General features: G+C 39.2%; 1 protein-coding gene across 1 annotated transcript in view; it reads right to left on the bottom strand.

The window, feature by feature from the left end:
* The window catches only part of LOC118932043 (carbonic anhydrase 1-like), a 56643-nt gene extending 43199 nt beyond the window's left edge, over nucleotides 1-13444 (bottom strand). Inside the window, 1 exon segment of the mRNA XM_057499327.1 lies at nucleotides 13280-13444. Within this exon segment, the coding sequence (XP_057355310.1) occupies nucleotides 13280-13444 (165 nt within the window).
* Between the last annotated feature and the right edge of the window lie 6073 nt (nucleotides 13445-19517).

Raw genomic sequence — 19517 nt, 5'->3', positions numbered from 1 at the left:
AGCTTCCCACTTCAGGCATCTTGTGGCCACAGTTTCAGCCTGTGGACTATGTTAATCCATTTATCAATGATTTCCGAATGTTGAGTAATCATAGTTCTATTAAAATATTCAAGAAGCCTATAGACATGGTCCTATTTTCATGGGTATTATAATATATTGGGGACTTATAATAAATAAGCAAACAAGTAAATCACTAAGATCTGTAAATTCTAATGGAGTAAACTTGGTGGGGTATGGTAAGGGCAGGAAGGGGCGACTTTAGGCAAACTGAGAAAGCCCACTAAAAGCAGTGATCTGCAAGCTGAGAAGAGTGGGCATAGCTATACAGAGAAGAAATGGCAGGGAGGACAGATGGCAGTGTGGCCTTGTGTGAGCTGCTGCTTCTATCTGGAACACTTCTTGCTATAACGCCACATGCCTGGCTCCTTCTCGTCCTCTGGATTTCAGATCCAGTGCCACCCCCCCTCAGCAGGTCATCCTGACCTGCTAAACTTAGCTTCTCTACTTCCTACCCACTACCCTGATTTATTTCTTCAGACTTCTGGTTACCATCTAAAATTATGTCGTTTACTTTTATACCTGCTTATTGTGTGTTTCCTCCCCTTTAGAAGGAAAGCTTCATGTGAGCCCTGAGCATTTTGTCTGATATCTGTGGGCGTCTAAATATTTGTTGAATGAGTAAAGGAATAAACTATGCAAAGACCTTAAGGTAGAAAAAGAAAAGAATGTGGCACATTCCAAAGAATAAAACCAGGCCTTGGGGTCTTGTCACACTAATGGCCCCCAGTGAATTCTGCCTCTTGTATCCACGTCCTTCTGTGGCCCCTCACACATTGACTCTGGGCTTGGCCAAATGACTTTTTTGGCTGATGGGACATCAGAAAACAACACAAGCACAGGCTTGATAAGCATTTGTTTAGAACACAGATGAGTCATGACAGAAAGCTCTGATGGGTCTTGCCTCCTTCAACTGGAAATACCACATGGAGAGCAAAGCCTGGTCATCCCAGCTGAATGTATCTTCCTGCCAACCCTCTAGTTAAATACAGCTGCATTAGTGAATCCAGGCAAAACCAGTAGAACAATCCTCCTATGCCCCACCACACCCGCACCACTGAATTGTGGGAACTAATAAATAGTTATTTTAAGCCATGGAATTTTGGGGTAGTCTGTTAACATGCAAAAGGACTAAAACAGAGCTGAAACATAGTGAACAAGGGGAAAGAGGTATGAGATGAGTTTAGAGAAATAGACAGGAAACAATCATTCAGAGTTTTACATGTATAAAGATATTTTATTAAATGCAATGGGAAACAACAGGTTTGAAGGAAGGAAACCGTGTATGACTGAAATCAGTTAGGAGTTATCTGAGGCTGCTTTGTCTAGCAGGCTGTGGTGGAAAAGACTGCACCAGTTTCCAGGCTGAGGCCCTAAGACAGACAATTTTTACTTCCTATCTCTAGGAACACTCTTTTGGAGGCCTGACCCTGATTTTCAAAAGTTGATTGCACTGCTGGAGAAATGTAGAGAGACCCTGAGATTCAGCAGGAGGGGACACTGTATCTCTCTGTGGGAAAAGTCCAGCCGCAGATATTATCTCTCACTCCTCACAATAACACTATAAAGTTATTAATATCATTTTAACTTTATGGATGAGAAAACTGAAGTTTATATGGGTTATACAACTTTGTTCAAGCTTTCAAAGAAGTAGATGCAGTATTTTAACTCAAATCTGCCTAATTCCAAAAGCAGGCTTTTCCACTGTCAGAGACTGGGGGGGTTTGGGATTGGGCAGTACATGAGAATATTGGTGGCAGAAAGCGAGGATGCAAAAAGTTGCTAGAGTTTGGGAAAAGATAAGAAGAAAGGAGCGAATATTCCAGGAAAGTAATTCTTCTTACTACTCTTCTCCCAAACTCTACCCCACCCCAATACTATGACCTTCAGTGACAACTATAACTGTGGTCTCTGAAGAACACCTCCTTATTCTAAGATTTTCACATTTACAATTGCTTCAAATTACTTTAAAAAGAAAAAACAATTATCGAAGCATTCTTTATAGTAGTTAATAGCAAAAAAAACCCTTAATATCAACCAACAGGAGAATGGAAAAATGCATTGTGACATTGCCAATACAGTGGGAGTATGAACAGAACTATATGACTCAACACAGATACATCTCAGAAAACATAAACAAAAAAAGTTAAATTGGAGAACAATGCATATAGTCTAATACCAATTAAATAAAGTTTAAAATATGTATAGCAATGAAGCATATAATTTATGAATCTATATCATGAAGTTGTAACAGAGAAAAGTAACCACCATTTCTAGTGATTTTGGTGGCCTCTAAGAAGCAAAAAAGGGAAAGAGAATGGAAGGTGTAGATTAAAGGTTTTAACTGTACCAGTAAGTTCATTTTATTCTTAAAAAAAATAAAAAAGCAAATATGGCAGATAGAAACCAAGGAAGTTTCTTCAAGATGGATTTTCTGAGATCAGAGGCCAGAGCAAAGTTGCTTGAGGACCCAGCTGACAAATTGCAACAATTTAGGGGACATTTAGCCTTTAAGTTTACAAACCACCACATAACACCCGAGACACAGATCTGGAGAACTGAAGTGTCACTTGATACCTTAGGAATCAACCTACAGATTGTAACCAGTCAGAGAAGAAGCATTCTCATAGAGGTTAGCAGCAGCCAAGGGAGTGGGGGCAGCAACTCTTTTGAATTACTTTGGAGGTAAGGCCAAAACAGGAAGGCCAGACAGAAGAACATAAATGGACTTATTTCTGAGCATATGAAACACCTTGAAGGACTTCACAGATGAGCTGAGATGAGGTTTTGATTGGGGTGGAGTGTAGTGAATATACCAGGTCAGATCAAGGAATAAGTGACTTAATTTGTCCTTATAGGTTGATGGATGAGACCTGGGGAAATTCAAGTGACACTTAAAAATAGAAACAGCCTAAATAGCTAACATATAAATAAAAATGAGGTTCAACCACATGTAAATGATGAACATCAGAACCTTTCTTATTTTAATTCGTGGAGAGGATTTGAAAGGAGGAAGACGCTGCAACCTCAAACTAAAGAAAGGCTGACATGGAGATAGAAGTGAGGCAGAAAAGGGAGCTGGAAAAACAGAAGACCAGTTTTGTGAGGCGTTATTTTCTGTTTCTCTTCATCTTTGCGAGAACCAGTGGAAGCTGCTTGCAGTGGTAGTTTGCCTCATGTTGACTACTTAGTGGGGATTATAACAAAGCTCATTCTACCAAGGACCAAGATAACGTGGGCACATGTGCTACCTCTGAGCAACGGCCTCCTGTAGATATGCTGGAACATTGAGATGATCCTCTGAGGATCAAGTCCTAAGATAAACACAACTGGTTCAAATTACCCTATTGGTATTGTATACAATAATACACCAAAGAAGGGACCAAATTCCTTGGAGGAAAGGGGAGAACATGTGCTGATACTCCACACAGATTAGGTTTCCTACCTGTAGCATTTGGTTAAAAAGAAGAAATTAAAAAACAAGACAAGAGCTAAAGATACAGGAAGAACAATTTATAATCCATTAAATCTTTGACAGCCAGTCTTTGGGACAAATCTCATAGTCCTTCTCCCATAAATCCTTCTATAGGTCTGGGGAAAGGAAATCCCAGGGAAAAATATCTCTAAAACCAAAATCAAAGGGAGAAATAAATTTAAAACCCATTTACTGCTTACAAATTGCAGTCCAGGGCCATATCTTTCTCCTGCTGCGGCAGAAGCAAGCCAGGACCTCCCCCTAACCTCTCAGGTTCAGATAAGCCCTTGGCTGCCCAAGTAATTACCCACTGATGTGGAGATGAACTTCTCTCCACCCTTGAGAAACAGCTGTTGATATGCAGATGTACTAAAGCCAGGCAATATATTCTGGGAATATTACAATTTTACCCACACCTTCCAAAAAGTTAAAAACTATGAGATAACCGTGAGATATTGCTGTCATTAAAAAAATTTTTTTATTAAGGTATTATTGATATACACTCTTATGAAGGTTTCACATGAAAAAACCATGTGGTTACTGCATTTACCCATATTATCAAGTCCCCACCCATACCCGAATTCAGTCACTGTCTGTCAGTGTAGTAAGATGCCACAGATCCACTGTTTGCCTTTTCTATGCTACACTGTTTTCCCCGTGATGCCCCACACCATGTGTACTAAACATAATACCCCTCAATCCGCTTCTCCCTCCCACACTCCTCCCCTTTGGTAACGACTAGGCCCTTCTTGGAGTCTGTGAGTCTGCTGCTGTTTTGTTCCTTCAGTTTTGCTTTGTTGTTATACTCCACAAATGAGGGAAATCATTTGGTGCTTGTCTTTCTCCACCCGGCTTATTTCACTGAGCATAATATCCTCCAGCTCCACCCATGTTGTTGCAAATGGTAGGATTTGTTTCTTTCTTATGGCTGAATAGTATTCCATTGTGTATATTGTGTATGTACCACCTCTTCTTTATCCATTCATCTACTGATGGACACTTAGGTTGCCTCCATTTCTTGGCTATTGTAAATAGTCTATGATAAACATAGGGGTGCGTAAGTCTTTTTGAATCTGAGAAGTTGTATTCTTTGGGTAAATCCAAGGAGTGGGATTCCCAGGTCAAATGGTATTTCTATTTTTAGTTTCTTGAGGAACCTCCATACTGCTTTCCACAATGGTTGAACTAGCTTACATTCCCACCAGAGGTGTAAGAGGGTTCCCCTTTCTCCACATCCTTGCCAGCATTTTTTGTTCTTAGTCTTTTCAGTGCTGGCCATCCTTACTGGTGTGAGGTGATATATCATTGTGGTTTTAATTTGCATTTCCCTGATGATTAGTGATGTGGAGTATCTTTTCATGTGTCTGTTGACCATCTGAATTTCTTCTTTGGCGAATTATCTCTTTATATCCTCTGCCCATTTTTTAAAAGGGTTGTTTGCTTTTTGGGTGTTCAGGCATGTGAGTTCTTTATATATTTTGGATGTTAACCCCTTGTTAGATATGTTGTTTACAAATATATTCTCCCATACTGTAGGATGCCTTTTAGTTCTGTTGATGGTGTCATTTGTCATACAGAAACTTTTTAGTTTGATGTAGTCCCATGTGTTTATTTTTGCTTTTGTTTCCCTTGCTTAAGGAGATGTGTTCAGGAAGAAGTTGCTCATGCTTATATTCAGAAGATTTTTGCCTATGTTGTCTTCTAAGAGTTTTATGGTTTCATGATTACATTCAGGTCTTTGATCCATTTTGAGTTTACTTTTGAGTATGGTATTAAACAATAATCCAGTTTCATTCTCTTGCATGTAGCTATCCAGTTTTGTCAACACCAGTTATTGAAGAGGCTGTCATTTCCCCATTGTATGTCCATGGCTCCTTTATCATATATTAATTGACCATATATGGTTGGGTTTATATCTGGGCTCTCTAGTCTGTTCCATTGGTCTATGGTTCTGTTCTTGTGTCAGTACCAAATTGTCTCAATTACGGTGGCTGTGTAGTAGAGCTTGAATTTGGGGAGCATAATCCACCCAACTTTATTCTTCCTTCTCAGGATTGCTTTGGCTATTCGGGGTCTTTTGTGGTTCCATATGAATTTTAGAACTATTTTCTTTAGTTCATGGAAGAATGCTATAGGTATTTTGATAGGCATTGCATTGAATTGGTAGATTACTTTAGGCAGGATGGCCATTTTAACAATACTGAATCTTCCTATCCATGAGCACAGGATGTGTTTCCATTTATTGGTATCTTCTTTAATTTCTCTCATGAGTGTCTTGTAGTTTTCAGAGTATAGGTCTTTCACTTCCTTGGTTAGGTTTATTCCTAGGTATTTTAATTCTTTGTGATGCAACTGTGAATAGAATTGTTTTCCTGATTTCTCTTTCTGCTAGTTCATTGTTAGTATATAGGAATGCTGCAGATTTCTGCATATTAATTTTGTATTCTGCAACTTTGCTGAATTCAGATATTAGATCTAATAGTTTTGGAGTGGATTCTTTAGGGTTTTTTATGTACAATATCATGTCATCTGCAAACAGGGACAGTTTAACTTCTTCCTTGCCAATCTGGATGCCTTTTATTTTTTGTGTTGTCTGATTGCCATGGCTAGGACCTCCAGTACTATGTTGAATAGAAGTGGGGAGAGTAGGCATCCTTGTCTTGTTCCCAATCTTAAAGGGAAAGATTTCAGCTTCTTGCTGTTAAATATAATGTTGGCTGCGGGGTTGTCATATATGGCCTTTATTATGTGGAGGTATTTGCCCTCTTTACCCATTTTGTTGAGAGTTTTTATCATAAATTGATGTTGAATTTTGTCAAATGCTTTTTCAGCATCTATGGAGATGATCATGTGGTTTTTGTCCTTCTTTTTGTTGATGTGGTGGATGATGTTGATGGATTTTTTAATGTTGTACCATCCTTGCATCCTTGGAATAAATCTTACTTGTTCATGATGGATGATCTTTTTGATGTATTTTGAATTCGGTTTGCTAATATTTTGTTGAGTATTTTTGCATCTATGTTCATCAGGGATATTGGTCTGTCCCAATTTTCCTTTTTGGTGGTGTCTCTGCCTGGTTTTGGTTTTAGAGTGATGCTGGCCTCATAGAATGAGTTTGGAAGTATTCCCTCTTCTACTCTTTGGAAAACTTTAAGGAGGATGGGTATTAGGTCTTCACTACATGTTTGATAAAATTCAGCAGTGAAGCCATCTGGTGTGGGAGTTTTGTTCTTAGGTAGTTTTTTGATCGCCAATTCAATTTCATCGCTGGTAATTGGTGTGTTCAGATTTTCTGTTTCTTTCTTGGTCAGCCCTGAAAGTTTGTATTTTTCTAGAAAGTTGTCCATTTCTTCTAGCTTATCCAGTTTGTTAGCGTATAAATTATCATAGTAGTCTCTAATAATTCTTTGTATTTCTGTGGTGTCTGTAGTGATTTTTCCCATTTCTGATTATGTTTATGTGTGAAGACTCTCTTTTTTTCTTTATAAGTCTGGCTAGGGATTCATCTATTTTGTTTATTTTCTCGAAGAAGCAGCTCTTGCTTTCATTGATTTTTTCTCGTCTTATTCCTCTTGATTTTATTTATTTTTGCTCTGATCTTTATTATGTACCTCCTTCTTCAGACTTTGGGCCTCATTTGTTCTTCTTTTTCTAGTTTCATTATTCATGAGTATAGACTGCTTATATGGAATTGTTCTTTCCTGAGGTAGGCCTGTATTGCAATATACTTTCCTCTTAGCACGGCCTTCGCTGTGTCTCAAAGATTTTGCGGTATTGAATTATTGTTGTCATCTGTCTCCATATATTGCTTGATCTCTGTTTTTATTTGGTCATTGATCCATTGGGTACTTAGGAGCATGTTGTGAAGCCTCCATGTGTTTACGTGATTTTTCATTTTCTTTGTGTAATTTATTTCTAGTTTCATACCTTTGTGGTGTGAGAAACTGGTTGGTACAATTTTAATCTTGAATTTGCTGAGGCTCTTTTTGTGACCTAGTTTATGATCTATTCTTGAAAATGTTCCATGTGTACTTGAGAAGAATGTGTCTTCTGCTGCTTTTGAGGGTAGAGTTCTGTAGATGTCTGTTAGGTCCATCTGTTCTAATGTGTTGTTCAGTGCCTCTCTCTCCTTACTTATTTTCTGTCTGGTTGATCTGTCCTTTGGAGTGAGTGGTATGTTGAAGTATCCTAGAATGACTGCATTGAATTCTATTTCCTCTTTTATTTCTGTTAGTATTTGTTTCACATATGTAGGTGCTCCTCTGTTGGGTGCATAGATATTTATAATGGTTATATCTTCTTGTTGGATTGACCCCTTTATCATTATGTAATGTCCTTCTTTGTCTCTTGTCACTTTCTGTGTTTTGACGTCAATTTTGTCTGATACAAGTACTGCAACTCCTGCTTTTTTCTCTCTGTTAGTTGCATGAAATATCTTTTTCCATCCCTTCACTGTATGTCTTTGGGTTTAAACTGAGTCTCTTGTGGACAGCATATAGATGGGTCTTCTTTTTTTATCCATTCAGTGACTCTATGTCTTTTGATTGGTGCATTCAGACCATTTACATTTAGGGTGATTATCAGTAGGTATGTACTTATTGCCATTGCAGGCTTTAAATTTGTGGTTATCAAAGTTTCAAGGTTAATTTCCTTACTATCTGTCTAACTTAAGTCACTTAATATGCTGTTACAAACACAATCTAAATGTTCTTTTCTTTTTCTCCTCCTTTTTCTTCCTCCTCCATTCTTTATATATTAGGTATCATATTCTGTATTCTTTGTCTATCCCTTGACTGACTTTGGGGATAGTTCATTTAATTTTTCATTTGCTTCATAATTAGCTGGTCTACTTTCTTTATTGTGGTTTTATTACCTCTGGTGACAGCTATTAAACCTTAGGAACACTTCAATCTATAGCAGTCCCTCCAAAGTAAACTGTAGAGACCATTTGTGGGAGATAAATTCTCTCAGCTTTTGCTTATCTGGAAATTGTTTAATTCCTCCTTCAAATTTAAATGATAATCTTGCCAGATAAAGTATTCTTGGTTCAAAGCCTTTCTCCTTCATTGCATTAAATACTTCATGCCACTCCCTTCTGGCTTGTAAGGTTTCTGCTAAGAAATCTGATGATAGCCTGATGGACTTTCTTTTGTATATGATCTTATTTGTGTCTCTGGCTGCTTTCAATAGTTTGTTCTTATCCTTGTGTTGGCATTGTCTTCCTTGGGTCCCTTTTGTTGGGAGATCTGTGTATCTTCATGGCCTGAGAGACTATCTCCTTCCCCACATCGGGGAAGTTTTCAGCAATTACCTAATCAAAGACACTTTCTATCCCTTTTTCTCTCTCTTTTTCTTCTGGTACCCCTATAATGCAAATATTGTTCCATTTCGATTGGTCACACAGTTCTCTCAATATTTTTTCATTCTTAGAGACCCTTTTTTCTCTCCGTGTCTCAGCTTCTTTGTGTTCCTCTTCTCTATTTTCTATTTCATTTATCATCTCTTCCACCTTATCTAATCTGCTTTTAAAACTTATTGTATTTTTCATTTCTCATACTTGGTTCCATAATGATTGGCTCTCCAACTGGAATTCATTACTGAGTTCTTGAATATTTGTCTGCATCTCCGTGAGCATGTTAATGATTTTTATTTTGAAATCCCTTTCAGGAAGATTCATGAGGTCGATTTCATTTGAATCTTTCTCAGGTGGTGTATTGATAATTTTATTTTGAACCAGCTTCCTTTGGTGTTTCATATTTGTATATGGCACCCTCTAGTGCCCAGAAGCTCTACTCTCTGGAGCTGCTCAGCCTGTGAAACAATATTGGGGGTTTCAGGGGAGTGGTGCTGATGCCTGGGGAGAGGAAAGAGCTGTTTCCTGCTTCCTGGCTGCTATGCCTGTCTCCACTGCCAGATTCAGTGGGCTGAGCACACAGGTATAAGCCTTTATGCTTTGCATTTGTAGTTGCTGTAGAAGGGGCTTCCCTCTGGCTGGCCTAATGTCAGGGTAGGGTTTGCTGGTTTCCAAGCCAGGTGGGGCTGGCCAGAAGAAAGGTACAGTAGGCTGTGTATCATGGAGGGGGTCCTTGGAGCTGTGTAGCCATCCAGGGAGCTGGAGCGCCTGAAGATCGTGAAAGTTCCCAAACTGCTGGGTAGAGTGCACCAAGACAATTTTGTCTACCTGTTCTTTCTCCTGAGCAGTAAGCTCTGTGCAATCCTTGCCCCTTTAGCAGCCCTTTTGCTGTTTGGAAGTCTCTCAGACTGCCCACTTTTCTTTTTTCTCAGAGCAGCCGGATATGGGTCCCTGCTTTCCGCAAGTGGCTTGAATTTCAGTCTCTCCAGGTATTCTGCGTGTCTTAGCTTTGCAACCCCCTAATTATGAGAGTACCATGAAAGCACCATGCAATGAAGGTTTGTGCTCTCAGAGCAGTTTCCAGATGTAGGTATGCAGCAGTCACAGCCTCCACTCCCTCCCTGTTCCATTTCTCTTCCTGTCACTGGTGAGCTGGGGTGGGGGAGGGGCTTCGGTCCTGCTGGGCCATGGCTTTAGTTCATTATTCTTTTCTCCAGATATATCCAGTTTGGTGCAGTCCTCTTTCCTGCTGCTCTTTCAGGGTTAGTTGTATTAATTTTATTTTTGTATTATATGTGGTTTTAGGAGGAAGCCTCTGTCTCACCTCTCAAGATGCCATCTTTAATCCTCAAGATTTTGCTGTCTTTTATCTTCTTTAACCTTACTTGTTTGAAATATGCACTAACTTTTCATATCTTAGATAGAAAATCAAGCCAAACAGATTTTATTTATATGATGAAATTCCAGTGTTCCCTGACAAAAGGCATACTAGTGTTTAAAAGACACATCTGACCTTTTTTCATTGATCCACAAAGTAAAAATTCAGGATCGAAATTGGTTGCTCAACATTAAAGTTTTATTTCAGATTAAAATAGAAGTGAGCAAAGTTAACAAGTCCAACATGTAGCTCCTCTTTCTCATCCTCCACATCTCTTCCTCCCAGGATTCCTTCTGTAAGTGGCACTACCACCTTCCCTATTTCTTGAGTAAGAATTCTAGAGTGCTGCTTGAGTATTTCCCTTCATAAAATCTACACATCGGCTGTGGGTAAAATTGAAATTATTTCCAGAATCTCTTGCCTAGCCTTAGTCCATCTCCACATGAATAGGTGTTTGCAAGGGGTGGAGAGAAGTAGTCCATCTCCATATCAATAGATGATTACAAGGGTGGTGGAGAGTGAACAGCACCTGGACTGGAGATATGTGGTGGGGTCTTTTGCAGCTGAGTCATAAGAGACAAGGGCAAGTAGGAACAGATGACTGCTCATAAGCAATAGATGGATTTTTCCCATTTTATTTCTCCCTTTGACTGATTTTGGCTTCAAAGGTTAACTTGCTCTGGGCTAGGAACATATTATCCCCCCAGAGTTACATCAAATCACTAGCAAGTGTAATAGTTTCTTTCTCCTAAATATATTTTAAATCCATCTGCTTCCCCCAACTTCATAGCACCACCCCCTTGGCCACCATTTCACATTTGTAGAATCACCAGACCCTGGAGAGATCTTGGAGAAAATGTTGGCCATGCAAATGGTAACTGATTCTTACAGGAAATGCATCCTCTTCCTCCTAAACCAAAACAAAACCAAAAACACTGAAAGCTTGACTTAGGGGCAGGTGTGGCATCATCCTGAGAGAGGGTATCAATCACTATTCTGAGCCTTGGGCCATTGGAATATGACCCATGACTCTCTTGCTGATCCAAGACTCTCAGGGGAACTGAAATGGTCCATGGTTGGTGATGTTCACTGGCTACTGACCTCTCTGAAGTAAAGAGTACTCAATTTAGAATTCAGGACTCCCACAAATAATGACCTCACAATCAAAGACCACCAAGAAGACAAGTATTGTATACCTAAAAGATAATAAAGGAGGAAAAGTTACAGAGAACATCTAAAAAGCATTTAGCACAATGCCTGAGATGCAGTGGGGGTGTGCTGCAAGAAGCTCCACTTGGATCCGCTTTATCCTTTCCTCCCTGAGTGCTAGTGCTCTTAGTTCTCCAGCTACTGTCACCCTGAGGTTTGCATTGATGGATCATGTGACAGCTGCTCTGGCAAGGCAGTCCACGGCTTCATGGTCTGCAGTTTATGGCAAATGACGCATACAGATATTATAGTACTTTCTTATTGCTGTTGTAACAAATTATTAGTAGCTTACAGCAACACAAATTTTTCTCTTAACACTTCTGGTGACCACAAGTCTGAAATGAAACTAAACAGCTAAAATCAATGTGTTGACAAGGCTGTATGTATTCCTTCTGGAGGCGCTGGTGGAGATCTGATTCCTTCCCTTTTTTAATTTCTAGGCTCCTGGCCTGCATTTCTTGGCTCCTGGCCCATTCTCCATCTTTAAAGCCACTAGTTTAACATCTTCTCTTTCTATGCTCTTCTGCCTTCCTTTTATAAGGAACCTTGTGATTGATTATGTCAGGCCACCTATATAATCCAGAATAATCTTTTCATCTCATGTTCCTTAATTTAATCACATCTACAAAGTTTATCTTGTAGAGTAACACATTTATAGATTCTTAAGATTGGGACATGGGCATCTTTGGGGGCCATTATTTAGCCCACCACACACAGGGAGCAGGGGGACTTCTCAAAGATTCATTAAGTGGTGTTAGAGACTGGTGGTGTTGGTAGATGGATTTTTGAGGAGGAAACTGACTAAATGGTGAAAAGAGATGAATTTCAGCCCTGGGCATGATTGGATTGACACATTTAGGGAAGGAGATTCTGAGAAATTATCTTCGTCTTGAGCTGGAAATAATCCAGAGTGTGTGTGTGTGTATATGTGTTGGGGGAAACAATGAAAGCAGAAGAAAGTCATTGAAATAAAATGAAGACCTAATAGTTTCATCATTACTGTAAAGAGTGTTGTTCTTTGGCTATTTTTCATGATTCTAGTTGATATAGGAAGGGATTTTTCTGTATTATTATTTCATCTAGTGACCTTACTGAATTTTCTAAGTTTTAATTAGTCATCCATTTGTTTCATTGGATTTTATAGCAGATAACATATCATATATTGTTTTGAAGAAAATACCAATGTTAATGTCAACAACAGATGCATGAGATGAAATGATTAAGATGAATCAAAAATGTGTGTGTTGGTGAAATGATTACCTATAAAGTCCTTCATGTGTACTGTTCAGCTTTATTTCTCCTATGGCACAATAGCATGATGGTGTCAGATTGATTCTGATGTGAGTTTTGTTATAGAAGGGCTGTTGAGTCTACACAAGTTTGCTTTGTCACTGTGGTCGGTATTTTGTGGCAGGTCCGTCTTCTCACAATTTAAAGAAAGAGTACAGGGAACATTTGTCTTTCTCAACACTTGTGCTTCAGGTAGCCCTTGTTGCTTTTGCTGCTAATGAGAGGCACTCAAGTTTATTACTAACTGAGTTAAAAACTATTTGCCCACTTCTTTCCACCTCCTGGTGGCCCATGCAGGAAGCACAGCACAGCAAAATTTCTGTTCGTGCAGGTAGTAAAAGCTGTCTAGTGCTCCATCTGCTACTCACACAGATTTAGGTCCTTTCAAGGCATATCTGTGAAAATTTTACTCCTGTAACTAAAACTCATCTACTCAGTCTTTCAGCACTAAATAGAGTGACTTGAGCACACTGTGAGCTTTTCTTGCAAATGAACTCATGATTTTTCTCCTGCTTGCCCTGTCTTGGTTAATGTTGCCACCGTCTTGGAGGAGCAGGGTCTCAGCCCACAGGCTTGGAGTTCTCTTTTCCTCCCTGTCCTTCAGCTCCTGTGCATGAGTGCTATCAATGCCATATCCACACACCTCTGGCATGCCTTCCTTCCTTCTCCTTTTCATAGCCATTGCCTCGCACCTGCTGATATAAAGTTGCATCCTACCTGGCCTCACTGCCTCAGCCTCTGTCCCCTCCAAACCAGCTCAAATCCTACTGAGAGAACACTAGCCCAGAAGCCCAGTTCCAATCAGCCCACTCCTGGTTTGCTAACTTTCAACAGCTTCCCTCTAATTTACAAAAAAATGCAAATACCAGTGTCTGGCATTCAAGGGCTTCAAATCTACTCTTTCAGTCTTAGATATTTCTAGTTTCCTTTAAATTGTTTATGTTGTTGTGAACCAGGACTGTATGTTCTGGAATAACATTTTTATTCAAGGAAGACTGCTTTGATATACACTAAGCTAGGAAACATCTCATCTCTGGAAGATGTGCCAGCATCTTAGTACACCATTTTCAAGAGAGAGATACCATCATTTTACCTAAGACATAGTCTAATCTTAGTACCAGAAACCTGAAACCTACTTACTGGAGAATAAATTTAAGTTTCAATTTTTAATAGATCGTAAGTTGTGACAGAACTGAGAGTATCAAGTTAGCCCAGGCATTAGCCACCCTGCAGTGCCAGCTGAGGGGCATATGGAGAGAGGGCTGCTGGAGAAGGCTGGGAAGGTGTGGGTGCTCAGCTTCTGGGCACAGTACTGGCAGCAACAGGTGCTGCTTGGCTCTGAAGTTGGCCCTCTACCCTCCCTCTGCAGCCAAAAGATGGAGGAGAACAGCTCCTACAGCTAAGAGATCCACCTAAGGGGAGATAGGTGGACAGGTGAGGCAGTGAGTGGCCTAAGAGGAAAACTGTCCTCAGAGATGAGGCTGAGCTTATATTAGAGATTGGTTAGGTTGTCATCAGTCTGTAAAACAGTGGGGATCTCCAGATGAAGTTATAGTATCTGCTTTACAGACTATACCACAGCAGTTATGACAAAGAGTAACTTCTATATTCTAGAAACACAGGATTATCTGGGGAGTAAACTTACAAGTGCCTCACTTCAGAGCAACATGAAAAAATTACAGGCACATAAATCTAGAATTAGACATCTTCAGCTACACTGTAATGGATGATGAAAGGTGAGATTAAGTGATTTTGAAACTTTGCCTGACCTGATAAACCTCTGTGACTTAAGAAAGTGAACCCTGCTTGGCTGGACACAGCCTCCCTAATATTATGGCAAAAGGAATTTCTCACATTGCAGGCCGGAAAAGCCAAATATGGTCTTCATGCCACAGTGTTCTGCCCATCGTAAAAAGGACTTTTGCTTTAGGAGTAGCATTTAGAAGAATCAGGAAATCATTTAATAGACTTCAATAGTGATTTATTCTTAATAAATTTGTAAACAGTTGATCAACTTTTATATTTAAAAAATTCTTCCTCTTCAGCTTCAAGGGATCCTGGATTTACTAATTTGTAAATTCATGGAGAATGACTGTGGCCATAATCTCTGAACACACGGGTGAAGAAAACATAAGACACTGGGAAAGATGACAATCTGGTTGCACATCCATGACCCCCTCTCTTTGCCAGTGTCCTGTTGGCAAGATTCAACCAATAAGCAAGGACAGGGGGGTGGGAGGAGTGCTCCAAGCTACAAAGTCTTCAGAACAAACAGGTGCAGGCATCAGTGTTCACAGAACCAGGGGGAAGGCAAGGGCCTAGTCTAGTCTGAGGTGAGAAGCTCAGAACCCTTGGCTCCGTGAATGGGTAAAATCAGTTAAGCCCAGGAGATACCTTTCGGTCTTTGAAGAAAATTTGCCTCAGCCAACTTCCAGAGTGTAGCCTGTCAACTCCTGCAGACCAGCAGAAGAACTGCCACTTTGAGCAGAACTTGTTAATTCACACAGTTAAGGCAAGGAGAAACCCCCCCATACCCTTCATCCTCTGGAACAAAAAGAAGTCACTGTTCCCCTTTGCCTCCAGAAGAAGAATTTTTAGACTCTTTGTTCACCAAAGGCCAATAGTGAGTGAAACGATGTTCTGTGTGACCATGGTGTAGAAAAATGGAAATCAAAACAATGAGAGACCATGAGGGCAAAATTATAAACCTTGATAATATTCCTCATGGAAACATAAAGTGCTACAACCGTTAGTTTAGAGCACTTTTTTGAATTATAAGTGAACAAAGAATTGGGCTCCCAAATCTCATTTTTTAGAATTTCATGCTATGGAAAACTTAACAAAAGTAATTTGAAATATATGAACAAGGATGCTAATTGAATCAGTTTACAAGAGAAGGCATTTCAAAACAATCTGAAGATGGATAGAAGAAACAATGATATTAGGCAATTGTTTTTGTGATGTTTTAAGTGTAAAAAGTAAATTGCAGAGCAACAACATAACGTGATCCTGATTTTGTATGTAAAACCCCTTCAGCTTATTCACTCAGTGAAGAGTCAGTGGAAGGATAAACACCAGTCTGGTATCATTGTTGCCATGAAGGGAACATGCTGGAAAGGAGAGATGAGAGAGACTATTAACTTTCACTTGATTTTCATGTACACTGTTTGATGGTTATAATGAGCATATAACATTTTTGTAATAAAATTATCTAAAAAGTTTTTCTTAAATATCTCACACTTAAAAACTTACAAGAGGAACAAGAGCCATTTCCACAGTTTCCGTGAGACGACAGACACGTCATGTGAATACAGCTCTTGTGCTTCCCTTTGAATGCTATTTTATTACCACATAAAATGTGACATCTCAGCAGAGGAGCACATGAAGTTATTTTATTTCATGTGATCTACATGATGATTATACTCCTATGTGGGAAAAAAACGTCATTGTTTGAAAATCAAGGAAAAAATCACACTCAGGTATATGATATAAGAGGAGAAAACCTTCATACAGAGTGGTTGGAGAAGGGGGTGAAGAAAGGCTCATAGCTTTGAGGCACATGAAAATCTTTGCTCCGTGGTCCCTTTAAGCCACTGGCTTTGAAAGGCCAGCACATATCAGAATCCCCTGCAGGGCTTATTGGAACACAGGTTGCCTGGCTTCACCCTCAGAGTTTCTGACCCAGTAGGTCTAAGGTAGGAGCTGAGGACTGGCATTTCTAACAAGTCCCCATATGATGTTGGTGCTGCTAGTCTGAGAATCACACTTAGAGAAGCACTGCTTTGCAGTATTCCTTATGTAACTTCTGTTAGAAGTGGCTGAGATTTCCAGAAGGAAGAATAGAAATAAAGGCAAGAGTGACACAAGTGCTATCTGCCATGGGGATGGAAAATGTGTATTATATACAGCGTAAGAAAAAGCAAGATTGCCGCTAAACTGTCTGTTACACTACACAGGCTGTGATACTGTTCTGTATGTTATAGGAAACAAAGGCATTAACAAATCAAAAGGATGTAAGCATAATAGAACATTATTTACATGTCATTAAATCTTATTTCTTTTCTCTTCATTGCTTGTAACAGAATTTTAAACTGTGCCATTTTCCAACTAATTACTCACATTAGAAAATAATAAAAAGAAAGTTTTGGAAGAAAAAAGAGGTAGAATATTTGTGAAATGCATTTGCAGTTTAAACAAATCCTATCTGTTCTTAGCTGTGGTACATAATTGCTTTAAGCTTATAGGAGTATTTTTTACTATTTCCTTTTTATAAAGCAAACACAAATACCTTTTCGATGACTGAGGCAGTTGACATGTATAACATGCTCTTTTGGGTTTCCCTATAATTTTCCAAGACTGCCCCTATGTCTTTGTTAAAATTAACCTTTTTTTTTTAGAAAAAGAGAAACGTGTTTTAAAAAGAACTCCAGAGAAATACAATTTTGTAACACTTGTGGGGACAGCACCGCATTCCTAAGGTGGTCCAAGAGCTATGCACCAAAGCCAAGAGGTTCCAGATTTGTCACTATCATGTCAATCTTAAAACTTCCCCAGCAAGTTCTTCCTTTCCAGAAACTAAATCAGACTTTCTCCTTGGGCCAGTACCAAGCCTCTGGACAGAGTTCAAGGGGAGGATTTTGGGGTCATGGATTGTCTCCAAAGAGGTTCAGAAAATGCTTCCCTTGCAGCTGGAGTTTGAAGGCTGCAGCTCAGCGGCAGACCAGGACACCTAAGAATATTTTCAAGCAAGTAGTCACTTCTCCTCTCACAGCTTTATACCCTGATCTCTGGCTCTTCCTGCTGAGGTCCTTCCCCTTTCCTACTAAACTGTGCATAATTGCATGGCCATCTCAGATATTGTTTTAAAATAACATGTTGCTTTGTGAAAGCTCTTGCTTGTTTTAGGGAAACTAGAGGTCAAGATTGCAGTTGATTGACAAATCTGTGAAATATTCATTTCATCTCTTACAGTAGTCTCTCTTTTCCAAGTTTGTGGTTTCTTAACGATATTTCTTGGCTACCCCACTTTGGAGATCACTCCAGATTGCCTAGGATGCATCTCTCCAGTTTCTAACCCAATTTCCAAATTTTTCTAACCTTGGCTAGTCAACCATCTTGAAACAAATTCACATCAATGTGTTTTATGGCAGAAAATGGTTTAATACATTAACTTCTTCCAGTCACATCTGTGTTTTCTATGGTGATTTTAAACTCAAAAGGTCTTAAGTGAGAGAATACATTTCCAAAACAGAATGTCATGAACAAGGAAAGATTTTGGTCAGAGCAGTTCCCCAGGGTCCCTCACATTATAGGAGGTTGCTGCAAGAGTTGCACTTAATAGGAAACAAATGCAAAATGTTCTTTTTGAAAAGCATATTCGCAATCTCTATCAGAAAGGGAAATGAATGAGCACCCTGACATTGTGGTGGATTGATCCCAATGTCCTCCATTGATCCCTGCCCCTGCTACTTATGTAAGTATATTTCTTACTGATTGGAAGTCATGTTTACTTGCAGTTAAGAAATTATTGTAGTCTTAGACCTGTACACAGGGAGCCGGATTACAGTTTAAAAAGTAATCAACTTTGTATGACCAACTAAGTTAAGATCTCTGGGATTTGGTTGCATAGAGGTTAAGGTGTCCACATAGTAAGAAATAATATGCACTGACCCTTTGGGGATCAGGCTGGGAACTGTCAGGGAAGGAGCTGGACCAGGTGCCTGTGAAGTTGTGCCCCTTCCTTAGGTCTGTGTGGTATGTAGAAGGGGTGTGGACTGTTCTAGAGAACTAGGAATGGTTGTGTGTAAAATCTGTAACTTAAAAGCCCATCCGTATGTATACTTCTTGCGTTTCATGTTTATTTATATTGTTTTTCCCTTCTCTTTACAAATCCCTGCCTATCTCAACTCTGTAGGGGAAATAAACAGAAGTAGACTTTGTTCAGACTCTGTTCAGATTTCTGGGGATGAGAATCATGGCGACAATGGTTAGCATGGGAATAGTGAAAATCAGAGGAAACCAAGTCAAAGCCCTCTAGACTTAGAAATTTTCCTTCTAGGGTAAAAAAAAATGTTAGAATTCTTTGAAATTTTAAAAATGCATTTAAAGTATTTTTCTATTTATAAAAATTTTAAATAAAGGCGATGACATCCTATGGTCACCTCAGATAATTTTATTGTAGTTAGGGAGTGAAACATCCAGCTCATTTCTATAAGCACAGAACTCAATAGCCATGTCCATTTGACCTGGCTTGTAGAAGTAGAGATGCTTTTTATTTATACAGACTACAGACTAAACAAAGTAACTTCAACTTTCTAAAAATAAGTACTATCTCTATGATATGTACAGATACACTATTTTTGGTTTACATCTTGGGTTTTCTTCCTTTTTTTAGTGAATATTAGCTTACTTTTTTTCAAGCAGTATTTTATCAGTCCTATATTAAAGATGCACAATTTCAAAGTTCATATAGATCAAGACACAATAATAGAGAAAAGCATAAACAAGACTTTGTTATGTTTAAGTGGACCTGAGAGATGTTAAGTGTATGTTCTCATACTATTCTGGATACTTCAGGAATTTTCAATTTGATATCCTTATTCTTCTAGTGGCTCTGGTTGTCTGTAGCCAAACAGGTAAGGTCTCAAGAGTGTGATCCTTACGTGGCTCTTGGAATATCCCCCAGCTCTTATGACTTTGCTGCCATCTTTAGGATTGATACTCAGGCTCTGGATCAACCTGTGGAGGTAGAGGGA

The sequence above is a fragment of the Manis pentadactyla genome, chromosome 3, assembly GCF_030020395.1.
Source record: "Manis pentadactyla isolate mManPen7 chromosome 3, mManPen7.hap1, whole genome shotgun sequence".
NCBI lineage: Eukaryota > Metazoa > Chordata > Mammalia > Pholidota > Manidae > Manis > Manis pentadactyla.
This window is presented reverse-complemented; position numbering and strand designations above follow the sequence as displayed.